Genomic DNA, 24,195 nt, shown 5'->3' on the forward strand with positions numbered 1-24,195 from the left:
GTGCCTAAGTGAGGTGTTTTTATCACATTAATGAGGCACAGAACAAATGAAAACTTGCTGGAGGAGTTCTTGATGCCATCTGTCAAGCATGGTTGAGGGAATATGAGGGTATGAAGATACTTTAGTGCTGGTAAACTGGGAAATTTGTAAAAGCTGAAAGGAATCTTGAACAAGGAAGGTTATTATTCCATTTACAATGACATGCTATACCCTGTGGATGATGCTTGATTGGAGCCAGTTTCATCCAACAGGACAATGACCTAAAGAACTGCTCCATATTCTGCAAAACCAATTTAGGGAAGATGCTCTCAGTGGAATTCTTTGTGCAATGTTTGGATCAGCATAATCACTGGATCTCAACTCTGTTGCTGTGGGAGCAGCTTGTACAGATGGTATGAAAAAAAGTGGCCATCAAACCAATCCAGCTTGTGGGATGTGTTTTATTAAGCATGGACTAAAAATTGATGCAGATGACCTCAACAAACTGAATGCCAAAGGTCTACAAGGCTGTAATTGCTGTAATGGAGGCTGGTGCTGGACCCTGTATCTGGGATCGATTCAGTTTACTAATGGGTAAGATTCCAGCCTGTTGATTCAGCATCGCTGCCATGTCACAAACCTGTCTTCATTTCCCTTAATGCACAGCCCACCACCATGCATAGTCTTATGCTGCATAAAATAGTTGCTTTCGGTTCAGCCTGACTCCACTGATTTTGTTGTTTTTCACCAACAGTATACTTCATTACTGCTTTTATTGAAAGCCTCACTATTGTTTATTTATATATATATATATATATATATATATATATATATATATATATATATATATATATATATATATATTTATTTGAGGGGAGAATGTGTTAGGGTAACAGGACTGAGTGAAAACCTGGGGACGCAACTAAAATGTGTATTTTATCTAAAATATTGTGGATTTCTCATGGGGGGGGGGAACATTTTAAAGCATAGATTGGATATAAAGTCACACAACGATGCAGAAAAAAAGATTTCTGAAGGATTTTAATCATTATATTTCATGGAAAGTACAGGGATAGAGATTGGGTGCATGCATCAAATGCTTTTTTTTAGTGTTATAGGTAATTTTTATTAATATTTTTAATTAGACATGTTAAATTTGCAGTTAGCTTAATGCGCCAGACACTTTGCTTAATAATAAAATGTATACGAGTTAATTTTCATTTTTATATGCCCTGGGGATGGAAATGTCACCAATTTGGTGGAATGGCTCATTTGTTGCAGTGGCATCACCAAATACCTTACATTTTGGTAGAGCATGTTAGATCAAAAATAGTATATATCAGTTGCTGTCACTAAAGGAACCAATTTTTTTTATTATTTATGAAACAGTATAAAAATTAACATTTGAACAATTATATATGTAAATAAAATTCTCGTTAGAAATCTAAATATACTTTTTTTCTTTTGGTGAATTTCAGATACTCAAATAATTACTCTGCTACATTTGCATTCTTCTGCCCGGATCGTACAGCCTTTTAATATTTTAAAGTTATTGCTGGATTATTGTATTAAATAAAGCTTTTGTATTTTGGTATCCATGTCGCTGGCCCTCTGCTTTCAAAACAAACGAACCTGTGTGCCCTTGTGGGTGATTTAATTAATAAAAAATAAATATGGATGGATGAATATTTCCCTGTTTAACAGGGTGGCGTAGACCGGTACATCTTTAGATTCTGTCCTGCTTCCCCCTACCTAAACCATTTTAAGCTTTCTGGCAGAGGAAGTCAGGTTTTTATTTAATATCTGTACATATTTGATAGTGCATGATGTGATGTATCCTAACAAAATGTCCAGGTCCTCTGGCAGAAAAACAGAAATATTTCAATTCTGAGTTCAAAAGAGCGTGAGTGCCATCGAAACGTCGAGACTGTCAGGCACTTTGATTTTGCATGTACAGTGACATTGCTTCGGGAGCTGACTAGCAAAATACTAAAGTAAAAGTAAAGAAGTTTGTATTCAAAGTGAAAGCACAAACACACTAGAGCTGTCTGTATATCTTCTATATTGTGCTGATGTTTACATTACTGCTCTAACATAATACTTCATTTTAGTTTTCAAATCATAAATACTGATGTTATATTTATTGAAAAATAGGCATACAATTTTATGAAGAAATGAACTATTCTTTCTGCTTAGTAGTTTGTCTCTTTCACTTCCAATAGCAGCTGATTTGTGTATAAAGTACATATTTGAGGTATTACACTACAAAACATAATATGACTACACCTATAGTCTATATTGGTTCAATAGGAGGTGGAAATCCTGTCCAGAAGAGTGCCTCTGTGGGTGGCCATGGCCATGATAGCGTCCTTAACAAAGGAATAAGAGATGGTCCAGATGACCTTTCCTTCTTTAATTCTTTTTTAGTGTTTATCTTAGTTAAAGTTTAATTAATGTGGACATATGAGTACAAATATACAAATATTAATACATATGTTGTATAAATAAAAAGGTTAGGAATCATATTTGTTTCAAGTGCTTTTTATTTATTCTGAAAGGTGGAGGGAGGAGGGGTGTGGCGGGCTCCAACATAAATTTTGTCTAGGGTCTCTAAATGTCCAGAACCGGCCCTGACTTCATTATTAAATTTTCTAAGATCAACCTGGATTTTAAAACAGAAATTAAGTTTTAAATATACTCCTCTCCAGTTGGTGGCGGTAATGCACCAAAAAGCTGCTTTGCCAACCGCCAATAAACCATAAACGAAGAAGAAGAAGAAGAAGGAAGAAGGAGGAGGAGGCGCTGTCGCTGGCGCTGTAAATTCACAACAGAAGATGATGATATATGAGGTTTTTCATCTCCTAGTGAACGGTTGATTTTACTCACTGAGGTAATCTTTTCTTCATGAAAATATTCCTCACTGTTTTATATACAATATCAGATTTGATCGATTTAAAAACAAGCTTGTGACTGTGTCTGTATTTGAGGATGTTCGCTATGTTCTATTTTAAAACCTGAGGTAAGTTTAACTAGCTGAGCTGCTCGGCTAGTAGTTAGTGACTGAATCCTAAACCTTCGAAGTGCAGTACAGAGAGAATGATACAGTGGCGTATTAAATCATTTTTTTATTCTCCCAGTTTTATTTTAAATGAAAGCTTCATAATTTACGTTAAGTATTTTAGATTACAGTGGGTTATGCTTATGATCAGAGCCTCCTTTTCCAGAAACACCATTTAGACCTCATAATAAGACCTTATAATGGAATCAGCAGGGATACGACCGTGTTCTTCTAGAAAACCTACACACTCTCCTGGTCCCACTGACTCACAGGTAACAGTTATCTATATGTGTGCAATTAAACGTAACATTTTTAATAACTAAGAGATTCACCTGACTGTGTGAATGTTCTTCTCTTAATCAGCTGCCATCCTTGGTAGGTTGCATGCTCTCCTACTAATCAAGTAAACCATGTTATTATTGTCTCGTTTCTTCAGTATCCTAATGGACTATATGTTGTGTAATACCACAGTTGGTTTCAATCCCCTAATTTGATTGGTCAAGTGACATTCCAAGAGTGCTGATATTTATTATAACGGCACTGTGTGTATCACTCCACTTATCTGTATTTGCTGCATAAATTACAAATCTAGCAGTAGATCATTACATTGAAACTGTTACTACACTTACTACAGGCTGTCAGTTAGTCTGTATGTTACACAGCAACATGGAAAGCTCTATCTAGCTGTGGCTGTTTTGGGAATTATTTCCATTGACAGCAAAAACAAACCAATATTTGGCCATTTTGTGTTTGAAATGTTAGTTACTTGATATTAATTTCTTATTATGAAAAATGTCACATAAAAGCAAGATCACACTCTCAGTTGTACTGCTGTACTGAATATCGGCACTGCTGTGATTACCTGCAGCCTCGTGTCTACGGCCGAATCACAGCTGTGCCGATATTCTGTATAACAGCACTTTTGCTTATACAATATTTCTTAATCGACTTTCTTTTGTAAATAAGAATTATTACTCTTTGTTCATTAGCCTTGTGGGGATGTGCAGACAGAAAAATATACATCTTCAGATGGAGGGACATCAGGCTCTGTAGAACACATCACCTGTGTGAACCTTCAGAAACATGTAAAAAAGGAAGAAACTGTAGATGAAGAATACTTCTGTAAGTCAACATGGCACATTACAGTCCAGTCTAATATTCAGAAATAATTTTTAGTCTATTCTAATTTGTGAATGAACCACATCACTGTCTCTTCCCCATTTATATTTTGTACTTCACTTTTTTTTTAAGTAAAAATAAAACATTTAAATTCAGTTAATGAAATTTCAGGTGAAGTGACGCCAGTCTCTGTGGGACATATCACACCTGTGGTCCTACAGAATTATTTGAAAAAGGAAGAACCTGGATATGAAGATTATATCGGTAAGACAACAGGGTGTATTATGGTCAAGACTGGAACTCAATAACTAGGGGCATATCAATACAATACATGGCGATAACAATACATGGCAATAACAATATATGGCAATAACAATACATGGCGCATGACACGATGCATCAGGATGCAACAGTGTGATATGCGTTGTGGAAATGTGTGTTATCAGCATTCTATTAATTATGACTCATGCAATTGCAGCGTTTGAACACTAGAGGTCCCAATCTGCAGGTCCCATGCAGTTGCAATATGGTATATAAAGAGCATGCTGGTCACATAATAGCGTTGTTTCTTGGAGACTCTACACCATTACCAAGACAGCAATCATCTGCACTTGAAAAGTGACTGATGAATTGCAATTACGGACTTGACTTAGCATGATATCATTTTCATACTGATACGGTATATCTAGTTCAAACCAGTAATACCAGTATTAGCGTTTTTTGTAAAGTTAGCAAAGTGTTTGTGGCATGAACATTATGCTCTGATCAGCCAGGACCTCCTTTGGGATCCCAGCTGGGGAGATAACATGGAAGAGCACATTTGTGATGCTATGTGCTGATATGTTGATCAAAGGCACTGCTTCTGGATATCGTGTTGCATAATCCACCAGGAATAACACAAAGCGATATTCTCACATGCACCTTTCTAATGGCCTGTCAATGTCCATGCCAATTCTTTTGAAGTGGATCTAGATGAATGGTAATGGGTGCAGTAGCACTTTTGGGTTAGTCAGTGGATTCACCAGTTGACATTCACAACATGCCGCACACCACCTGCGGACATTGCCGTGAATGTCCAGCCAATAAAAACAAGCCATTAGATTTTTATTTATTTATTTATTTATTTTAATTTATTAATTTATTTAATCATATTTTTGGTATGTTTATATCAACATTGATAGAAGTAGTGCTTCAAATTTCGTCGTATGCAGAGCTATACAATGACAATAAAGATCATTCATTCATTTAATGTCTTATCCTGGCCCAAATGCCTCACTATGAAATTATGATGAGCTATGTGGAACAAAATTTCCCTATGGCTGGACCAACAACGGGGTTGTCGTTTCCTTTGTTTGAGTGTCCTGTGTCAGTAGATAGGGTGTACATTTTAATAATAATGAAATAGGGGAAGGAGAGTGCACATTGGGCTCATCCCCGAGGATAATTTCTCTGCTCCCCAACCCTCCGTGTCTTCCTGAGATGGAGCTGACTTCAACGACCAAGGCAACACCTCCACAGCCAAGCTGCGCCCATTCCACCTTGTTCTTTGCTGTGGCAGGATCCATCCACCAATATTTCCCTCACTAATGTCTGAGAACCTGGTCAATTCGTCCCTAGGATTGGTGGATAGGTGAGGTAAGGACTAACCGCCATATTCACCTTATGCTTTTGTCCTGGAATTTAATTATGGCACACAACTCACCATCACCTATCGCGTATTTCCCAGTGCCTCGCATTGAATCAGGCTTTGATGTATGTTGGTCTGGTTACACCCTCAGTCCACTGAGGCCTGATGTGTACTCCCTAGTATACTCACTGACATGCAGTACGTTCTTACTTGATCGGGGAAGCCTGCGGCACATCAGGGAACTGGCTCAGCATTCTCACTTCCATGAAGAAATGCTGATCCTGGAAATACCTGGTTCCCTGCTGTGCCGGCAGACTTGCCCAGGCATAGCCTCAGTTGTGGTGGGTGGCTGATTCTACCTGCATGGAGAGAGTCAGTGTTAGGGGAGACATTTGAGGTGAAGGATAAGGAGAGTAGGTAGGGCTAGTGAAATCCCAGAACCAGGGCACTGGTTCAAGTGAAATTTGCCCTCATTTGCACAGTGCAGTAACTGGGGGAGGGCTGGGAGAATGAGGGAGCGAGACAGAGAGAGAGAGGGTGATTCGTCTGCCCCCGGATACGCCACCACATGGTCCTCTGCCAGCTGGATCACCTCACCTAAAGACACTGGACGGTGGCACGGGACCCACTACGCCGTCTCCTGTGGATGGGATGTCTGGTGACGAAGTTCTCCAGCAACACGAGGTCGACTAATTCCTTGGGGTTGTGCCCCTCCGCCAGCAGCCATCTTTGGCAGGCATCCTGGAACTGGTGGGCTAATGTCAATGGAAAGCCATGCTTGCAGAGTACCAGTGAATGGAAATGCTGACGGTGCTGTTCTACATGAGTTGGCGAAATTGCAATTGCCTGAAATTGTTTTGCACATTGAATTTCACAGTGATGTTTGTTGGTAAATGAGACCTTTTGGCTGTACTCATGTTCGATGCACATGAATCAACAAGGACTTTGGCTAAATGCACGTTGTGATGTCTCATGAGGCATCTTGGCCCAAATCTATGGTAATCTTGAAAATTGTAAACTCTTCCGACTATTGTAGAGTTTGCATTATTTTGTGTTAACCTCTGTGAATGCAAAATCACAAAATCCTGGAGAGACTGGTTTATGCAATCAAATTTTGGGACAATTTATACAATTATTTATTTATTTTTAAGGTATATTGAATCTATACTTATACAGGGTATTTAAGGTATATTGAATCTATTTTTATACAGATAAAAATGCACATTGTTTTGCATTGGTTATCAAATAAAAAAAGTACTCTCTTCACTCAAGGTATTTCTGTATTAAAGTTTGGTTTAAAATATTCTGAAAATATCAAAACATGAGCCTAGTATCATGAATTGAATTGAATCGTGAATGGAGTGTATTGTTACACCCCTATGAATAACTTATTGCAGTCCTTCATCACTGGTTTCCCTCTTGTTCTTCATAGTTTTACTTGAGTTGACAGTATTTAAATTTATAAATCTTGGAATTTCAGATGCTTGGACATCAAACTCGGTGGAAGATGTAGATCAAAATAATGGAGGATTTGAAAGGAAGCATATAAAAGTGGAAGACTCTGAAGATGAAGACAACGTCCGTACAAGGACAGACTGGGGTTGAGTAACACTGACACTTTAATTCTCATTCAAACTCTTGCTATACTGTGCAATTTATTAATATCAACCTTTATTGTCGTACAAGCTCCCAATCAGGAAAGACCTCCTGTATCATGTGTGAAATCAAGTGTCCTCCACATCCAGATGACCTTGAGCAACAATGGTAGCTGTGAGGCAGCTGACATCAGTTTATTGTTGCCTTTCAGTCAGTTCACTTGGTCTAACACAGGATGTATGGGATACCAAGCTTTCACCACCCTGCTGAAGAGAAGACACGTTTGCATTATGTGTGTTTGACATGTGCCATCATCTGGGAAACGGCTTATACTTCTGGTTAGAAAAAAAACTCTAGTGTTCCATTTGAGATGATACTACCCTTCTAAAATTCGTACACTAGATGGTAGAGTGCAAAGTGTAAGTTTATCATACATCACTTGGGATACAACTTTAGTATTTACTCTCCGATGTGTGTCTTCGGAACAGAAGTATAGCAGTGAATAAATGTATTCCGTTACGCGTGCAGACCAACTAATTGATGACGAGATTCGTTGACAGCAATTTTCATAATCAATTATTATCTATTTTATTGATTAGTTGTTGCAGCTCTACTGATTTCACGGCATGTAGGGATGGCATTAAACCAGCACAACAGCCAATCAAGCTGCGCATTGCATACCCAACTGAGGGAATCACGTCTTTTCAGTAGCATTTTTCTTGTGGGATTTTCTTTGGATCCCTTACAATCTGCTAAAACGATGCAAGGATCTTACCACAAATGTTTACATTTTAGTTTTGTGCTGTGTGACTTGGTTAGCCATTCTCGGTACATTTTCACCAGACGTTATATTTGTCATTGCGTTATCTATAATTTTATAGAGCATTGGTTACATTTATTCTTTTTTCTAAAAATATTATAATAGTTTCTAATACTGTTAATTTTCTGCTCCAGACATGGATGATGCCCAGGTACAGGCCCTCTCCTGCTCTTGGTGTTCACTTTCCCATACATCTCAAATTTACCTCCACAAACATATCAGAAGATACCACTATGAGGAATATGAGAGACTGCTACAATCAGGAGAGTTAAAAGATGTGAACCATATCACCGCAATAAGCTCCAGTATTCAGCAAACAGCCTCTGTTACACTCAACAGGAACTCCTCTAATAAACAAATGCAGAAAGAAGTTTACCCTTTCTCACAGTGTGGGAAAAGTTTTACTCACCGGAGTAATTTCAGACGACCCCAGCACATTCACACCGGAGAAAAACCATATCACTGCTCACAGTGTGGGAAGAGTTTTAATCGACGGAGTAATCTACAAACACACCAGCGCATTCACACAGGAGAAAAACCGTATCACTGCTCAGAGTGTGGGAAGAGCTTTATTCGACAAAGTGAACTACAAAGACACCAGCGCATTCACACAGGAGAAAAGCCGTATCTCTGCTCAGAGTGTGGGAAGAGCTTTATTCGACAAAGTGAACTACAAAGACACCAGCTCATTCACACAGGAGAAAAGCCATATCACTGCTTAGATTGTGGGAAGAGTTTCAATCGACAGAGTAATCTACAAATACACCAACGCATTCACACAGGAGAAAAGCCGTATCACTGCTCAGAGTGTGGAAAGAGTTTTAATCAATTGGGGAATCTTCAATCACACTTGCGTATTCACATAGGAGAAAAACCATATTCTTGCTTAGAGTGCGGAAAGAGTTTTATTCGACAGAGTGTACTACAAACACACCAGCGCATTCACACAGGAGAAAAGCCGTATCAGTGCTCAGAATGTGGGAAGAGTTTTAATAGACGAAGTCAACTTCAAGCACATTTGCATATCCACACAGGAGAAAAACCATATTCCTGCTTAGAGTGCGGAAAGAGTTTTATTCGACAGAGTGTACTTCAAATACACCAGCGCATTCACACAGGAGAAAAGCCGTATCAGTGCTCAGAATGTGGGAAGAGCTTTATTCGACAGGGTGAACTACAAAGACACCAGCGCAGTCACACAAGAGAAAAACTGTAAGAGTGCTCAAAATTTGGATAGAGTTTCAATAAAAAAGATTCATTTTATACAACACCAGCAAATTCATATAGCATAAGTGAATTATGATATTTACTTTTTCAGGTGTGTAATAAATAAATAAATAAAAACATAGAATAAACTGGCCTTTAACAGTTATCATGATTTGTCTAAGGTATGTACACTACCATGCAAAAGTTTGGAATCACTCAGAAATTGGCTTTTTTTAAAAAAAATCTTTTTCTCTTTTTTTATTATTTTTTTTAAAAAGAAAATCGCAATTTATTTTCAGTTAAAATAACATTAGAACAGATATACAGTCTTGGCATTGTTAATGTTGTAAATGATTATTATAGTTGGAAACAGCTGGTTAATGGAATTAATGGAATATCTACATAGGCATATCAAAGCTCATTTTTGGCAGCCATCACTCCTGTGTTTCAATTACATTGCCTTAGCTAATCCTAGGTTACCATGTAAAAAGGCAAATATATCATTAGAAACATGTGTAATAGCACAGATGAAAATAGTTGTACTGTGTAAGGAAGCAATAACACTGACCTTTAGGCTACTTGGTTAGCTGGAGCGTCAAAATTTTGTGGGTTTCGTTATGGATTCAAAATGCCAGAAAGAAAGAGCTTTTTTAAGAAACTCATGAGTTTCTTGTTGTTGTGTGGTGGTGTTTTTTGTTTTTGTTTTTTAGAAATGACTATTACAAGTGAGAAATTGGCTAGTTATTTTATAAAGGTGTGTACTACTCCCTGCAGAAAAAAACTGGACTTACTATGCATTCGCTGGCCTTTAAATTTATATTTGCATAATTACCGTACAGCCCTCACTGCTGCTCGTTCTTCCTATCTCTCCTATACTATTAGGAAATCTACATGCAGATCCAAATAACTTTTTGCTATGGTAAAGAAGCTCACTTACCTTCCACAGCATGCTATCTCTGGCTCTTAGAAGCTTGTGAATAGTTTTTCTAAAAAAAATCAGACAAACCGAAGTCAATCTCTGAATCTATTGCCAAAAATACCCCTCATACAGGTGCCCCATATGTTTAGTTTATGACAACTCACTCAATATATGCTTTCTCTGCTTTCAATCCCACTACACTTCTGCTATAAGTGATCTGATTATGAAGTCCAATTCTACATCCGGCCTGCTTGACCTATTATTTTACTCAAAATGTGTGTTTCTGAAAACTTACTTTCCAGAACTCATCTGATAAACTGTGGCCTAGCATATGGTATTCTTCCAGCAGAACTAAAAACTGGCCCCCCGTTCTTAAGAAATCTGGTCTTGATATCTATCTATCATGCATATATCTTGCATATATTGTATATCTTGTTTATTTATTTTGTTTATTTATCTTGTTTATTTATCTGTGTATTATCTGTTTATTCTTCTTGTGTATTGAATGTATATGTTTGCACGGAACAAAAAGGAGTGGCTCTTAATTTCATTGTACATATGTATAGTGACAATAAAAGGCATTCATTCATTCATTGATCATCAAAATATGAACACTTACAGGTCAATCTCAAACTGACCATTTTAAAGCAATTTTTATTACTATTTTTTTTTATAAAAGTAGTGGCCTCACAATTAAGGTCTTATTTAGATGCAAATGGTCTCTTTGAACCTTTCCGGTCTGGATTTCGTCCAGATTGCAGCACTGAAACTGTTCTTCATGTGGTTAATAACATTCTCCTGTCCATTGATTCTTTGTTAATAAACATTTAAATTCTCCTCGATCTAAGCTCTGCATTTGACACGGTCTGTAATGATATATTTATCTCTGGTCTTTCTGAAATCACTGGTCCAGCTCTCTCCTGGTGAGAGATTTGGTAACATCATACGCATACATCATACTTCAATTTCATTGTTATGCTGATGACATCCAAATTTACCTTACCACCAGCTCTGATGAGCCATCTTTTCCTGATTCATTCACTGCATGTATTGGGGACATCAAACACAGTATGTCCCTGAACTTTTTAAGACTAAATGATGATAAAACTGAAATATTGTTTATTGGTTTGAATACTTCTCTCAAAAGGATGGATATGTCATTTGATACTGATGAGTTTCCTGTTAAATCATTTCCTCTGCCTCTTTTTCCTATTGGCACTTGTCTTTTAATTCCCATATCAACTCTATAGTTAAAATCTCTTTTATACCACTGTTATATCTTTGGGATGGGAAGTTTTTTTTGTGTGCTGTGCAATAGTTTGTGTGCAGGTCAAACTCCCTCCCAGAGTTTCCAGCCTGCCCTAGCCTGCCTTATTCCCGCCTGCTAGGATGACCTCACTGATTGACGACCATATTTAAAGAAGAAGAGGAGTGAGAATGGTGTGGGATGTTGGAGGTGGTTACCTGTGATTTGTTGTTAGGAGATTGTTTGGTTTGTGTTGCTTGCCCTTGTGGCTATCAAATTCTCTATTCTGACTGCTGTTCTGGTTTTGACTCTTGCCTGGTTTTTGACATTGAGTTTGGTTGTCCCTGTACCTGTTTGTGTATTCTCTTCACCATTGTATATATGTTCACTTGTTTCACTTGGCAGTAGGGGTGTGGCTGCAATTTCTTTTGGGAGAGGGTCCTTTGTCACTGTTTTTGGCTTAGGTAGTTAGGGAAGTATTTGTATTTTCTTTATTTTCCTTTTAGGTAAGCTAACTACCTAACAGAATCCTTTTGTTTATTATTTTGGCCTTGGCCCACCCTGAAGTTAAGTCTGGTGTCTGGTTCTTTGTGTAGTTTTATTTATATGATTGTGTGTTACAATATACCACATCTTTTTTTGAACAACCCTGTTTGTGTTGTTATTCCTGGCTTCCCTTATTTAAAGGTCAAATTCCATTGAATCCCGAGCTGGTTACTCTGTGCGGCCTAACCTAGACTGGGTTACCAATCTACCACCTTCGTAATATTGCACATCTTCGATCCTCTCCAATTCTGACTGATGCTAAAATCTTAGTTCATGCCCTAATCATGTGACATCTGGATTATTGTAATGCCCTATTAACTGGCTTGCCCAAAAATACATTTCAAAATTATGGCATGTTCAAAATTCAGCTGGTGCCAGGTGCTCTGTTCATAACACTCCTCTTCTGCATGATCTCCACTGGCTGGATCTCCAGTGGGTCCTATTACATCCTGATTGACCCCTACTGAATCTAGAATAGACACAACTGCTGTTCTCAGAGGGTTTTCCAGGTTATCAAAATAAATATTAAAGACACCAACAATTAAAGTTTTGTCTAAAGAAACAACCAGATTCGAGATAAAATCTGCAAATTCAGAATATGGCCCTGGGGGTCTGTAAATAATAATTAGCGGAATCGACTCAGTAGACTTATTTTTTGTGGTTACATAACTTATAGTAGTATAAAGAACTTCAGAAAAGTTGAATTTATGACTAGGTTTTTGTGTGACGCTTAGATTATCATTATAAATAAGTGTGACACCTTCTCCTCTGACAGTTAGATGGGGCTGATGTATATAACTGTAGCCAGGAGGACTGGCTTCATTTAATGTTCTGTTAAAGACATTATATTAAACTCATGATCAATAATGGGTTCATTAACAATAAGTGCTTTAGACATAAGATTTAACAGTCCTAGATTCAGATCAAAGGTGCCGGCTGTGCATTCAGTATGATCTAATTTTATGTTAATTAGGTTACTAAAACAAGCTTTCTGAAAATTTATACATTTTTGTTTAGCTTGGGGAACAGACATAGCCTCAATATTCTGGAATCTAGGTGAGGACTCAGTGCAGCTAGCGGATGGTTGGTTTAGCCTGCTTGTCTGCTCCTTGCCTTGGCTCTGGATTGTCACAGATTAACTAGGCCTGTTTTGAGACTATGAGCTATGCTGCAAGAAAGGAGAACAGCACTTTCCCGAGTGGGATGGATACCGCCCCCACCTTAACAGGCCAGCCTTGCAATCAAAACTACTCCAATTATCTATAAAGCCCACATTGTTTTTGGAACACCACCTGGACATCTAGCAGTTCAGTGACCATAACTTGCTGTAAGCTACATCACCATGCCACATTGGGATGGGGCTAAGGCATATTACTGCATCAGACATTGCCTTCGCTAATTTACACACCTTTACAACGTTACTCTTAGTAACCTCTGACTGACAAAGGCATATATAGTTAGCTCCTACATGAATAACTATCTTTGATTACCTTTGATTGCCTAAGACCCTAAGATTACTTGTTATATCTGGAGCCTTGGCTCACAGTATACACCTAACTAAACTGCTGGAGCCCAGGTTCTCAACCTGTCCTTACCTCCTAAGAAGCAAGTTACACTGATCACAGTGGAGAATGACAATGATCTCAGTGAACATGTACCAGACTAGTCATAAATACCGTCTGTGGCAGCTACCTCAGTGGCACCTGATACAACAGGCGAGAAGGTGGAACAGCTGGGCATGATGTTACAGTCATACAGACAGGAGCACAGGTGGCAAACCCTTTAACACCAATTGGTACAACTTCAGACGGAAGTCCAGAGGGAAAGGTTTGAGTGACAGTTGTTGGGACAGCGACAGCTTGCGACAGCGCAAGCGTCCCTTCCATCTGCAATGGAACACCCACCCATGCGGGTAGTCCACCGAGTCCAGAACTGCAACCTAGGAAACCCAGGCCCAGTACCATCTACGACTATGCAAGGTACTGCAGCTTCCCAGTGGACAGGTTGGCAAGCTCCAAAGATGCTACCTTTTCAAGAAGATGAGGATATTGAACATTATCGAACCACTTCTGAATAAATTGCAGAAGCATGAATGTGTCCTGTAGAGAACTGGGCATTGCATCTTGTGCCATTGCTAATAGGCAAAGACAAAGCAGCATACGTCGCCATGGAGATCGAGGACCCTTTGGTCTATGACCTAAGAGAGAGCTACTGGACAAGTACGAGATCAGATAGGAACTTATAGACAATGATTCAGAGCCAACACAATTTGAGACAGCGAGACCCCCAAAGAACTTCAGGCAAGGCTCAAAGATCTATATGACAAGTGGATCACACCCAGACAGCGAACAAAGGAGGCGATTGGGGAAATGATAGTGCTGGAACAGTTCTTGAAAATTGTCAACCCTGAGATCAGAACGTGGATCTGAGGGCACAACCCCACCTATTAGAGGCAAGCTGCGGAACTGGCAGAAACCTTCATGGCTGCTAGACATTCCAAGTACCAGCAGGGTCAGAGCCAAGGCAGCACTTGCAGCATAGCCGATAAGTCTGGAGGAGGTTTCAGTAGTGGCCTACGTCACAATACATCCAAAGGCCCAGGTACACAAATGTCACAATCCAAATCCTACAATAACAAACCCACGAGGTAGTCGCAGTCTAGAGCCCCAATTGGAGGTCAACGTGGTGACCTCATCCCCAGAGCTCCAGCTCGAGACCCATGAGGTAGTCTCAACTCCAGAGCCTCAGTCGGAGGTCAACATGGTGACCTTCTCCCCAGAACCCCAGCACGAGACCCATGAGGCTGTCTCATCTCCACAGCTCCAGCATAAAGTCAGGTTCCAGTCTGAGGTCGAAAAGACGGCCATTCAAGACAAGTTCCTGTCCGAGGTCGAAGAGACAGCCTCCCATGCCAAGTTCCAGTCTGAGATCGACGAGGCGACTTCCCACACCAAGTTCCAGTCCACAGTCGCTGACACAGACAACCAAGTTATGCTCACGCCTGACTATGCTGACACGGACAACCAAGTTATGCTCATGCCCGACTATGCTGACACGGACAATCAAGTTGTGCTCACATCCGACTATGCTGACACAAACAAACAAGTTCTGCTCAGGCCCGAGTCTCCTGACATGGAAAACCAAGTTTTGCTCGTGCCTGAGTCTGCTGCCATTGCACACCAAGTAATGCTCATGCTTGAGACTGACAACACAGCCAACACGCCTCACTACACCAGGCTTCTCTACGGACATCGCTCCACCTTCCAGCTCCACTGAGGACGTCGCTCCATACTCAAGAAAAGCAGACGAGACGGCCCACCAAGTCAAGCACCTGTCTAAAGCTGACGACACAACTTCCTAAGCCTGGGTCCTGCCTAATGACCCCGGCGAACCAGTCCCAGCTTCATGTCTGCTCCTCGGCTCCTCGAGGAACCTGCTACTTGTCAGACAATGCCTGCATTGGAGCCTGAGGGGTTGTGAAGACATTTTGCCCAGAGTGCCAGGACCGGGGGGGTTTGTTGATCTGTCTGACTGTTTGAACACTAGTCTTTGCAAATTATTGAGTGTATTCACTGTGCCGAGCCTTTGTTCATAGTGTTCTGTTTGATGGTTTTTGATCTCGCTTCTACATTATTTAGCAGAAGAATGATTATTTATTATCAATAAATGTTTGCATTTTTTGTTGCTGTGTTTAATTTATGAAACCTTGCCAGGTATATGTAGTAACCATTTTATAAAAGCAATAAGGCCGTGGTTTACAGTTTATAGTTTACCCCTCCAGGGTCCAGGGGTCGAGTCCCACTGGGGCTGTGTGTGCGGAGTTTGCATGTTCTCCCCGTGCTGTGGGGGTTTCCTCCGGGTACTCTGGTTTTCTCCCCCAGTCAAAGACATGCATGGTAGGCTGATTGGTGTGTCCGTAGTGTATGAATGGGTGTGTGAGTGTGTATGTGATTGTGCCCTGCGATGGATTGGCACCCTGTCTAGGGTGTACCCTGCCTCGTGCTCGATGCTCCCTGGGATAGGCTCCAGGTTCCCCGTGACCCTGAAAAGGAGTATGTCATGGATGGAGGTGGAGTGAGAACTCTGGTCCAGGTCATGCCTAAAAAATACTCCTTAGCTGTTCTAAAATCACTGTACACCAGTCTCTTTTTGCGCTTATTGCTTTATTATTCTCTCTGTTTTCTTTTTGGTATGGTGAGAACACTCAATACTTCGCAAAGTCATGGTGTTCAAAAAGTCTCTTATATAGTGTGGAGTGAGTGTGAGATTGGCAATAGGTTTGTGTGATTAGAATTCCGGAGAAGGTGAATATATTTGTGCGTGTGTGTGTGTGTGTGTGGTTGGGGGGAGTGTAGTCCTTAGCGGCCATGTTAAGGCCACCATGCAGGATGGCAAATGTAGTCACTGGTTTGCTGTGATATGACACCTGGTAATTTATGTACTGTACGTCAGCAACCCCTTGTAAAAATTATATGCTGGTGCAGCTGGTACCGTTCATCAAAAGGTAACAAAAAAAAATCTCCACAGGTATTATGTATTAAATCATTTCAACATGGAATTAATTTTATTTTGAAACCCATGAATAGGGAGATTCACCATGAGTGAGTGATGCTGAAGCAGCTCCTGATCTCAAGCTGTATACCGATGCCTTGTGACAGAATTCTCCAGCAGGAGGCACTGTGAACATTAACGGAATTTATACATTAATAGGTTTTTATAATAACAGATTTGGTTGATATAAAAAATATAAAAGTGGTATTGTGGCTGTATTTGAGGGTGTTCACTACACTGTACTTTAAAATCTGAGCTAAGTTAAACTAACTGAACAGTCTGTATGAATTCTCTATGAAGGGTATTAGTTTATAGTGGGTTCTACAGTGTGATCTGAGCCTCCTTTTCCAGAAACATAACCCTTTAGGCTTCATAAATCTTTATAGTGGAATCAGCAAAGGGCACACTTGCTCACATGTCTATTATACAATTTCTTCTGTCATGGTGTTACCAATATGGCCTAATACTTAAAAATATAATGTGAAGTCATAAAGAGAACTGGTGAATCACTCTTGTATTTTAATCATGGCAGACCTGATTGTTAAATACATCATGATTATATTGATTTATTTTGACAGAATGCTAGAGCAGCAGGTGCTGTATCTCTGAAGTGGAAAATATTCATCAAGACAAGATATAATATATGAAATTATTGCATCCACAACATGCAATAAATCCTGTCAGAGTACATGTGGGAGTGGAGGGCAGTGAAACTGTTGATATATTGGCTAAACAAGCTTTAAGGCACCCAAATATTGATATTCATAAAAATGAGGTAAAAACAAATATAATAATATATATTCAGATGAAGTGGCAAGAGAAATGGGACAGAGAACTCAAAGGAAAACAACTATACATTATTCAAAGGTAAGTTAACACAGAGAGGATAGTCTATAATAAACCAAAAGAGGATACAATTATTAGTCTTAGAATAGGACAATCGGGTCTAATTAGTCACTATTTATAATAGGAAAACATGAAACAGGATGATGCATATATTGCAGCCAAGCAGAGACAGTGGAACATGTGTTCCTTAACTGTACAGCATATGTAAATTAAATCTTTGAACTTAAAGAAGAGGTACTCAATATGGGTGTAATCAACATTGCATTAAAAGTGGTTAAGGACAAGGGAAAGTATATACTGCATTATTAAATTATCTAAGATTAATAGGCTTTTAACAGGATTAAAGTTTTATATAGACCCCATCCCCTTTTTTCTTTCTTTGTTAATACCTAATTTCGCTGCTCCGATCCAGATGGTGGCGGTAATGCACCAATAACAGTAAAAACAAACTTTAAAAGAAGAGGAAGGAGGCGCTGTAAACTCACAACAGAAGAAGACGAAGAGGTTTTTCGCCCCTGACTGAACGGGTTTATTTTTCTTATTGAGGTAATCTTTTCTACTTGAAAATATTCCTGACTGGTTTATATACAATAACAGATTTGATCGATTTAAAAAACAAGCTTGTTACTGTGTCTGTATTTGAGGATGTTCACTATGTTCTATTTTAAAACCTGAGGTAAGTTTAACTAGCTGAGCTGCTCGGCTAATACTTAGTGACTGAATCCCAAACCTTCGAAGTGCAGTACAGAGAGAATTATACAGTGGCGTATTAAATCATTTTTTATTCTCCCAGTCTTCTTTTAAATGAAAGCTTCATAAATTACATGGTGTTTTAGATTACAGTGGGTTATGCTTATGATCAGAGCCTCCTTTTCCAGAAACACCATTTAGACCTCATAGTAAGACCTTATAATGGAATCAGCAGGGATGCGACCGTGTTCTTCTAGAAAACCTCCACACACTCCTGGTCCCACTGACTCACAGGTAACAGTTATCTATATGTGTGCAATTAAACAACATTTTTAATAACTAAGAGATTCACCTGACTGTGTGAATGTTCTTCTCTTAATCAGCTGCCATCCTTGGTAGGTTGCATTCTCTCCTACTAATCAAGTAAACCATGTTATCATCGTCTCTTCAGTATCCTCATGGACTATATGTTGTGTTATACCACTGTTAGTTTCAGTCCCCTAATTTGATTGGTCAAGTGACATTCCAAGAGTGCTGATATTTATTATAACGGAACTGGGACATTTCACTGTGTGTATCACTCCACTTATCTGTGTTTTCTGCATAAATTACAAATCTAGCAGTAGATCATTACATTAAAACTACAGGCTGTCAGTTAGTCTGTGTGTTACACGGCAACATGGAAAGCTCTATCTAGCTGTGGCTGTTTTGGGAATTATTTCCATTGACAGCAAAAATAAACCAATGTTTGGCCATATTGTGTCTGAAATGTTAGTTACTTGATATTAATTTCTTATTATGAAAACTGTCACATAAAAGCACGATCACACTCGCAGTTGTACTGCTGTACTGAATATCGACACTGCTGTGATTACCTGCAGCCTCTTGTCTACGGCCGAATCACAGCTGTGCCGATATTCTGTATAACAGCACTTTTGCTTATGCAATATCACTTAATCGACTTTCTTTTGTAAATAATTATTATTACTCTTTGTTCATTAGCTTTGTGGGGATGTGCAGACAGAAAAATATACGTCTTCAGATGGAGGGACATCAGGCTCTGTAGAACGCATCACCTGTGTGAACCTTCAGAAACATGTAAAAAAGGAAGAAACTGTAGATGAAGAATACTTCTGTAAGTCAACATGGCACATTACAATCCAGTCTAATATTCAGTAATACTTTTTTGTCTAATCTAATCTCAACCACATCACTGACTTTTCACCATTTATATTTTGTACTTCACTCTTTTAAGTTAAATTAAAACATTTAAATTCAATTAACAAAATTTCAGGTGAAGCAACACCAGTCTCTGTGGGACACATCACACCTGTGGACCTACAGAATCATGTGAAAAAGGAAGAACCTGAAGATAAAGACTATCTCTGTAAGACAACAGTGTGCATTATGGTCCAGACTGGAACTCTGCAACTAGGGGTGTAACAGTAATAGGGCTGCGACTAACGATTATTTTCATAATTGATTAATTGGCTGATTATTTTTCGATTAATCAGATAAAAAACTTTCAGTACCATTTTTTTCATTTATTTAAAATAAAATCCACACCGTTATAATAAACTACAGAATTTACACTGTAGCACGCAAATAATATAATGACCGTAAACTTGATTTAAACTGAACCTCTTAAGCAACTTGCTCCAGTTTCCCTCAACCCCTTGCACCCAGTGAAGCATTTTGGACATAAACACAAGTTTGTGCTCGTGCATCAGTTTCATGTTTCCATGCTACAAAAGCTCCACTTTGTAAAGTTTGCAGGTTACAATCTTCTACACTTCATTACAAAGTGTTCCCCTGCATTTTGCGACTTGGGTCGCACACTTTTTTTTTTTTCCGCTGTCACTTGATGATTGCATCTCTGTCTGATGGTGATTCTGGTCTTGTTGGGCATAAAAGGTAACGTTGACTCTGGGTATTCTGCTGAAGCTAGTGGCATCGCATAACGTGCATTTGATGTCATGTGTCATTGTCTGGCTTATACTTCCAGTTAGTAAAAAACACTCCTGTTCCATCTGAGACGATACTACCCTTCTAAAATGCTTATACTAGACAGCATAGTGTAGGACTATAAAATGTCATTTAGAACAAAATATTAGTCTGTACTCTCCGATGCGTGTTTTCAGAAGAGAAGTAACGCAATGAGTAAACGTGCCTCATGCAGTCCAACTAATTGCTAATGAGATTCGTTGACATCAATTTTCATAATCGGTTATTATCGATTAGTTGTTGCACCTCTAAACAATACTTGACACGATGCATCAGGATGCTAAAATGTGGTGATCTGCATGGAACTGTATGAGATCAGCATTCTATTAATCAGGGAATGCTGATCCCGGAAATGCCCAGCTTCAATGCCGTGCTGGCGTACCTGCCCAGGTTTAGCCTCTGTTCTGGTGGGTGTGGATGGTTCTACCTGCGTGGAGAGAGGCAGAATTAGGGGAGACATTTGAGTTGAAGGATAAGGAGAGGACTGAGGGGTAGGGAAACCCCAGGACCAGGGCACTGATTTCAGGGTAATTATCCCCAATTTCTAGGGTGCAGGGATGGGGGGCAGGGAGAATGAGAGACAGAGAAAAGAGGGGGGCTCACCTGCCCCCAGATCTGCCTCCACACGGTCCTATGCCAGTTGGATCTCCTCACCTAGCGACTGCCTGTAGCCATCTTCGGCAGGTGTCCAGAGCTGCTTGGCTAATGTGAATGGATTGGACCACTTGCGGAGTGTCAGTGGGTGGAAAAGCTGACTGTGCTGTTCGGGGCGCAGTCTGCCAAAATCTGCGGTAACTTTGACAAAAACTCCTCTGACTAATGCAGAGATTGCATTATTTTGTGTTCATGTCTGCAATCGCAAAATCACAAAATCCTAGAGAGACAGGTTTATGCAATCAAATTTTGGGAGAGTTAATACGTTTATGTATTTATTTTTAAGGTATAGTGAATCTATAGTTGTTTTTTTTTTTAATTGAAAAAATTTTGATACAGGCAAAATTGCACATTGTTTTGCATTGGTTATCATTCAGAAATGAAAAAGTACTCTTCACTCATGGTATTTTTTTATTCAAATTTTGTTTAAAATATTCTGAAAATATCAAAATGTGAACCCAGCATCATGAATTAAATCAAATCGTAAACTGAGTGTATTGTTACACCCTATGAATAACTTTTTGAAGTCTTAACTAGGCTTTATTTGTGACTGGACCAGTCCTTCAGCACTGGTTTGCTCTTGTTCTTCAGTTTTACTTGAGTAAATGTAAATCTTGGATTTCAGATGCTGGGACATCAAACTCTGTGGAAGATGTAGACCAAAATAATGTAGGATTTGAAAGGAATCATATAAAAGAGGAAGACTCTGAAGATGAAGACCATCTACATACAAGGACAGACTGGGGTTGAGTAACACACTTTACTAACTCTTGCTATACTATGCAATCTATTAATATCAACATTTATCATCATGCGAGCTCCTAATCAGGAACGATCTCCTGTATCGTGTGAAATCAAGTGTCCTCTACATCCAGATGATCTTCAGCAACAGTGGTAGCTGTGAGGCTGGCAGTTTATTGTTGCATTTCAGTCAGTTCACTTGGTCTAACACAGGATGTATTGGATACCAATCTTTCACCACCCTACTGAAGAGAAGACATGTTTTCATGCTTATAAGGAAGGTGAGGTGTGGTGACATAGAGGGTTTAGTCAGCTATACAGCGGTCGTCACCACTGTATTTCAATTCAATTTTATTTGCATAGCACTTATAACAATTGATATTGTCTCAAAGCAGCTTTATAGCAACATATAAACACAGGATACAGATTTTAAGTGTGTGACTTTTATCCCTAATGAGCAAGCTGATGGCAAAGAAAAACTCACTAAGGTAATAAGAGGAAGAAACCTAGAGTGGAACCAGACTTAGAAGGGAACCCGTCCTCATCTGGGTAACAATGGATAGTGTGAAAGTAAAGGAAAGTTCATTATGGTTTTTATATGAAGTCTGTTTTGTTGACCTTGTTCAATGTTCACTAAAGGAGACTTGAGTGCAAAACCGCATGTGGTAATTGCAGTCCTAAGGCCATAGCAGCAGCCGTAGTCCCAGCAACCACAGCGAGAATGTCCATGTGGAATTGAGGTCCAAAACCATTTCTATGGCACTAAGTATTAGGTACCAATTCATAACCCTAAATGAGACAAAAGACAAAAAATTTTCAAAGACATTAATCATTAATCGAGATGTATTTCACACATCTCGAATGTGGAAATGGGGTCAAATTGACCCATAACACAGGTTACCTGTTGCCTAATCCAATAGGACTAACAAAGCGCTATCCTTACATACACCTTTCTCATGACTGGCCGCGAATGCTCGGCCAATTAAAATGAGCCATTAGGCTGGTTAGTGTTTTATCCTGGCCCAAGTGGCCAGCCAGGGGATTATGGTGAGCCACATGACACAGTAGTTCCCTACAGCTTTTTGGTACCAGTAATTGAGTCATTTCTTTTTTAGTTTGTGTATCCTGCATCATGCAATATAACCCATCCCTTAATAATTGAAAACTGGGAGGGAGAGTGCAACAATAGGCTGAATTTTTTGACCATTGGTTACTATCATTTTGTCGAAGGTAAAATCCAGGAGGGGAATCCACACCAAGGGTTGAGGGGTAAGAGGTGGGGCAAGAGACCCCATCTCACCCCTCCCAAGGAGAGGTGGGAACCGGGTCCGGGCTTCTGGTTTCTGGGGATAGGAGGGGAGGAGTGAGACAAAGCGAGAAAGACCAAGGACACCTGGATCAGGAACCGCAACTAATTGATCCTTCATCAGCTGCATGGCTTCATCCACGGATGTGGGCCAGTAGCACTGGACCCACTCCACTATTCCTGTCAGGAGTCGAGCAACGAATTGCTCCAGTACCACCTGCTCAATGAACTGTACTGTATTCTGCTCCTCTGCCATCAACCACCAACGAAAGGAGTCCCTCAGCTGTTGCGACGCACTGCAACCGCCCTCTTTATGCTGGAGTACTCCAGTGGCACACAGCTGGAGAAGTGCTGGGTTGCTGCAGCTTCTGGAGTGCCCGCCGGCTCTCGGCCTGCTTCTGCACAAGTGCTTCGAAACGCAGCTGCAGCTTGGTGCATAGGTCAAAGAGCTCTTTGTGTTGGGTTTGGTGGAGGAAGGTGAGGGATTTTTTTTGATTTTGCCGAATGGGGAGGCTTCCTTGTAGGCGGCAAAATCTTCCCAATTCCCGGGTTTCGGCACCACTGTAAAACCCTGTTGTTTGAGAGTGTGGAGGAAGACTTGGGAAGCATGTGGAACTTTATCTGAGCTCCGGGCTCACGTTTATTCAGTCCGTGCTTTTCAGCGCTCTTTCAAAAACTCAACAAAAACAGCACAATGACCGGAAATGGGTTCGTCCAGTCTTACAGCTTTCTCTCTGTCAGGTTCAAGTTCACACTTCTTGGCGTGCGTGCGTGCGTGCGTGCATGCGTGGGGCAAGCGCTGCCAGCTCGATCGATGTCTTTTGTTACGGCAGTTACTGAAAGCACAGCGACACAGAAATAAACTGGCGGTAATAAGACACAAGTGAGAATCACCACACATTATCTGCCAGTTCAGCCCGTCTCCTCTCACATGTGACCACGCCCCTTCTGCCACAATGATATATTTTAAGTTTTTTGCTTAAAAATACAAGGTCAACATATACTTTTTTCTATTAAATAATCCCTACAACATCAAATGATCACTCTTGTGTGATTATAGCTGTTGTTGAAATAATACAATATTATTTCTAATCCATAGAAGCAGGACAATTGTTCAAAAGCAGCAAAAAAATTACACAATTATTTAAAAAAAAATTAAATAACCATAAATTATATTTTGTCATTGGCTCATTTTATCATTTTAGAGCACTGGTTAGATTCATTCTTTTTTCTAAAAATAGTTTAAACTATTTTGACAAAGAATTTAATACTAATACTGTTCATTTT

The 24,195-nt window shown here is 39.7% G+C and overlaps 2 protein-coding genes across 2 annotated transcripts in view; both read left to right on the plus strand.

The window, feature by feature from the left end:
- LOC108258195 (zinc finger protein 850) overlaps positions 1-12,222 on the plus strand; it is a 41,625-nt gene extending 29,403 nt beyond the window's left edge. Inside the window, 6 exon segments of the mRNA XM_053675918.1 lie at positions 2,688-2,696; positions 3,273-3,309; positions 4,027-4,159; positions 4,328-4,420; positions 7,264-7,383; positions 8,334-12,222. Of these exon segments, the coding sequence (XP_053531893.1) occupies positions 2,688-2,696; positions 3,273-3,309; positions 4,027-4,159; positions 4,328-4,420; positions 7,264-7,383; positions 8,334-9,436 (1,495 nt within the window). The 3' untranslated portion in view covers positions 9,437-12,222.
- Positions 12,223-18,004: 5,782 nt separating this feature from the next.
- The window catches only part of LOC108258218 (zinc finger protein 850), a 40,201-nt gene continuing 34,010 nt past the window's right edge, over positions 18,005-24,195 (plus strand). The window contains 5 exon segments of the mRNA XM_053675919.1: positions 18,005-18,059; positions 18,392-18,497; positions 19,206-19,338; positions 19,498-19,590; positions 21,487-21,606. Coding sequence (XP_053531894.1) covers positions 18,426-18,497; positions 19,206-19,338; positions 19,498-19,590; positions 21,487-21,606 — 418 coding nt within the window. The 5' untranslated portion in view covers positions 18,005-18,059; positions 18,392-18,425.

This window comes from Ictalurus punctatus, chromosome 25 (assembly GCF_001660625.3).
Source record: "Ictalurus punctatus breed USDA103 chromosome 25, Coco_2.0, whole genome shotgun sequence".
Classification (NCBI taxonomy): domain Eukaryota; kingdom Metazoa; phylum Chordata; class Actinopteri; order Siluriformes; family Ictaluridae; genus Ictalurus; species Ictalurus punctatus.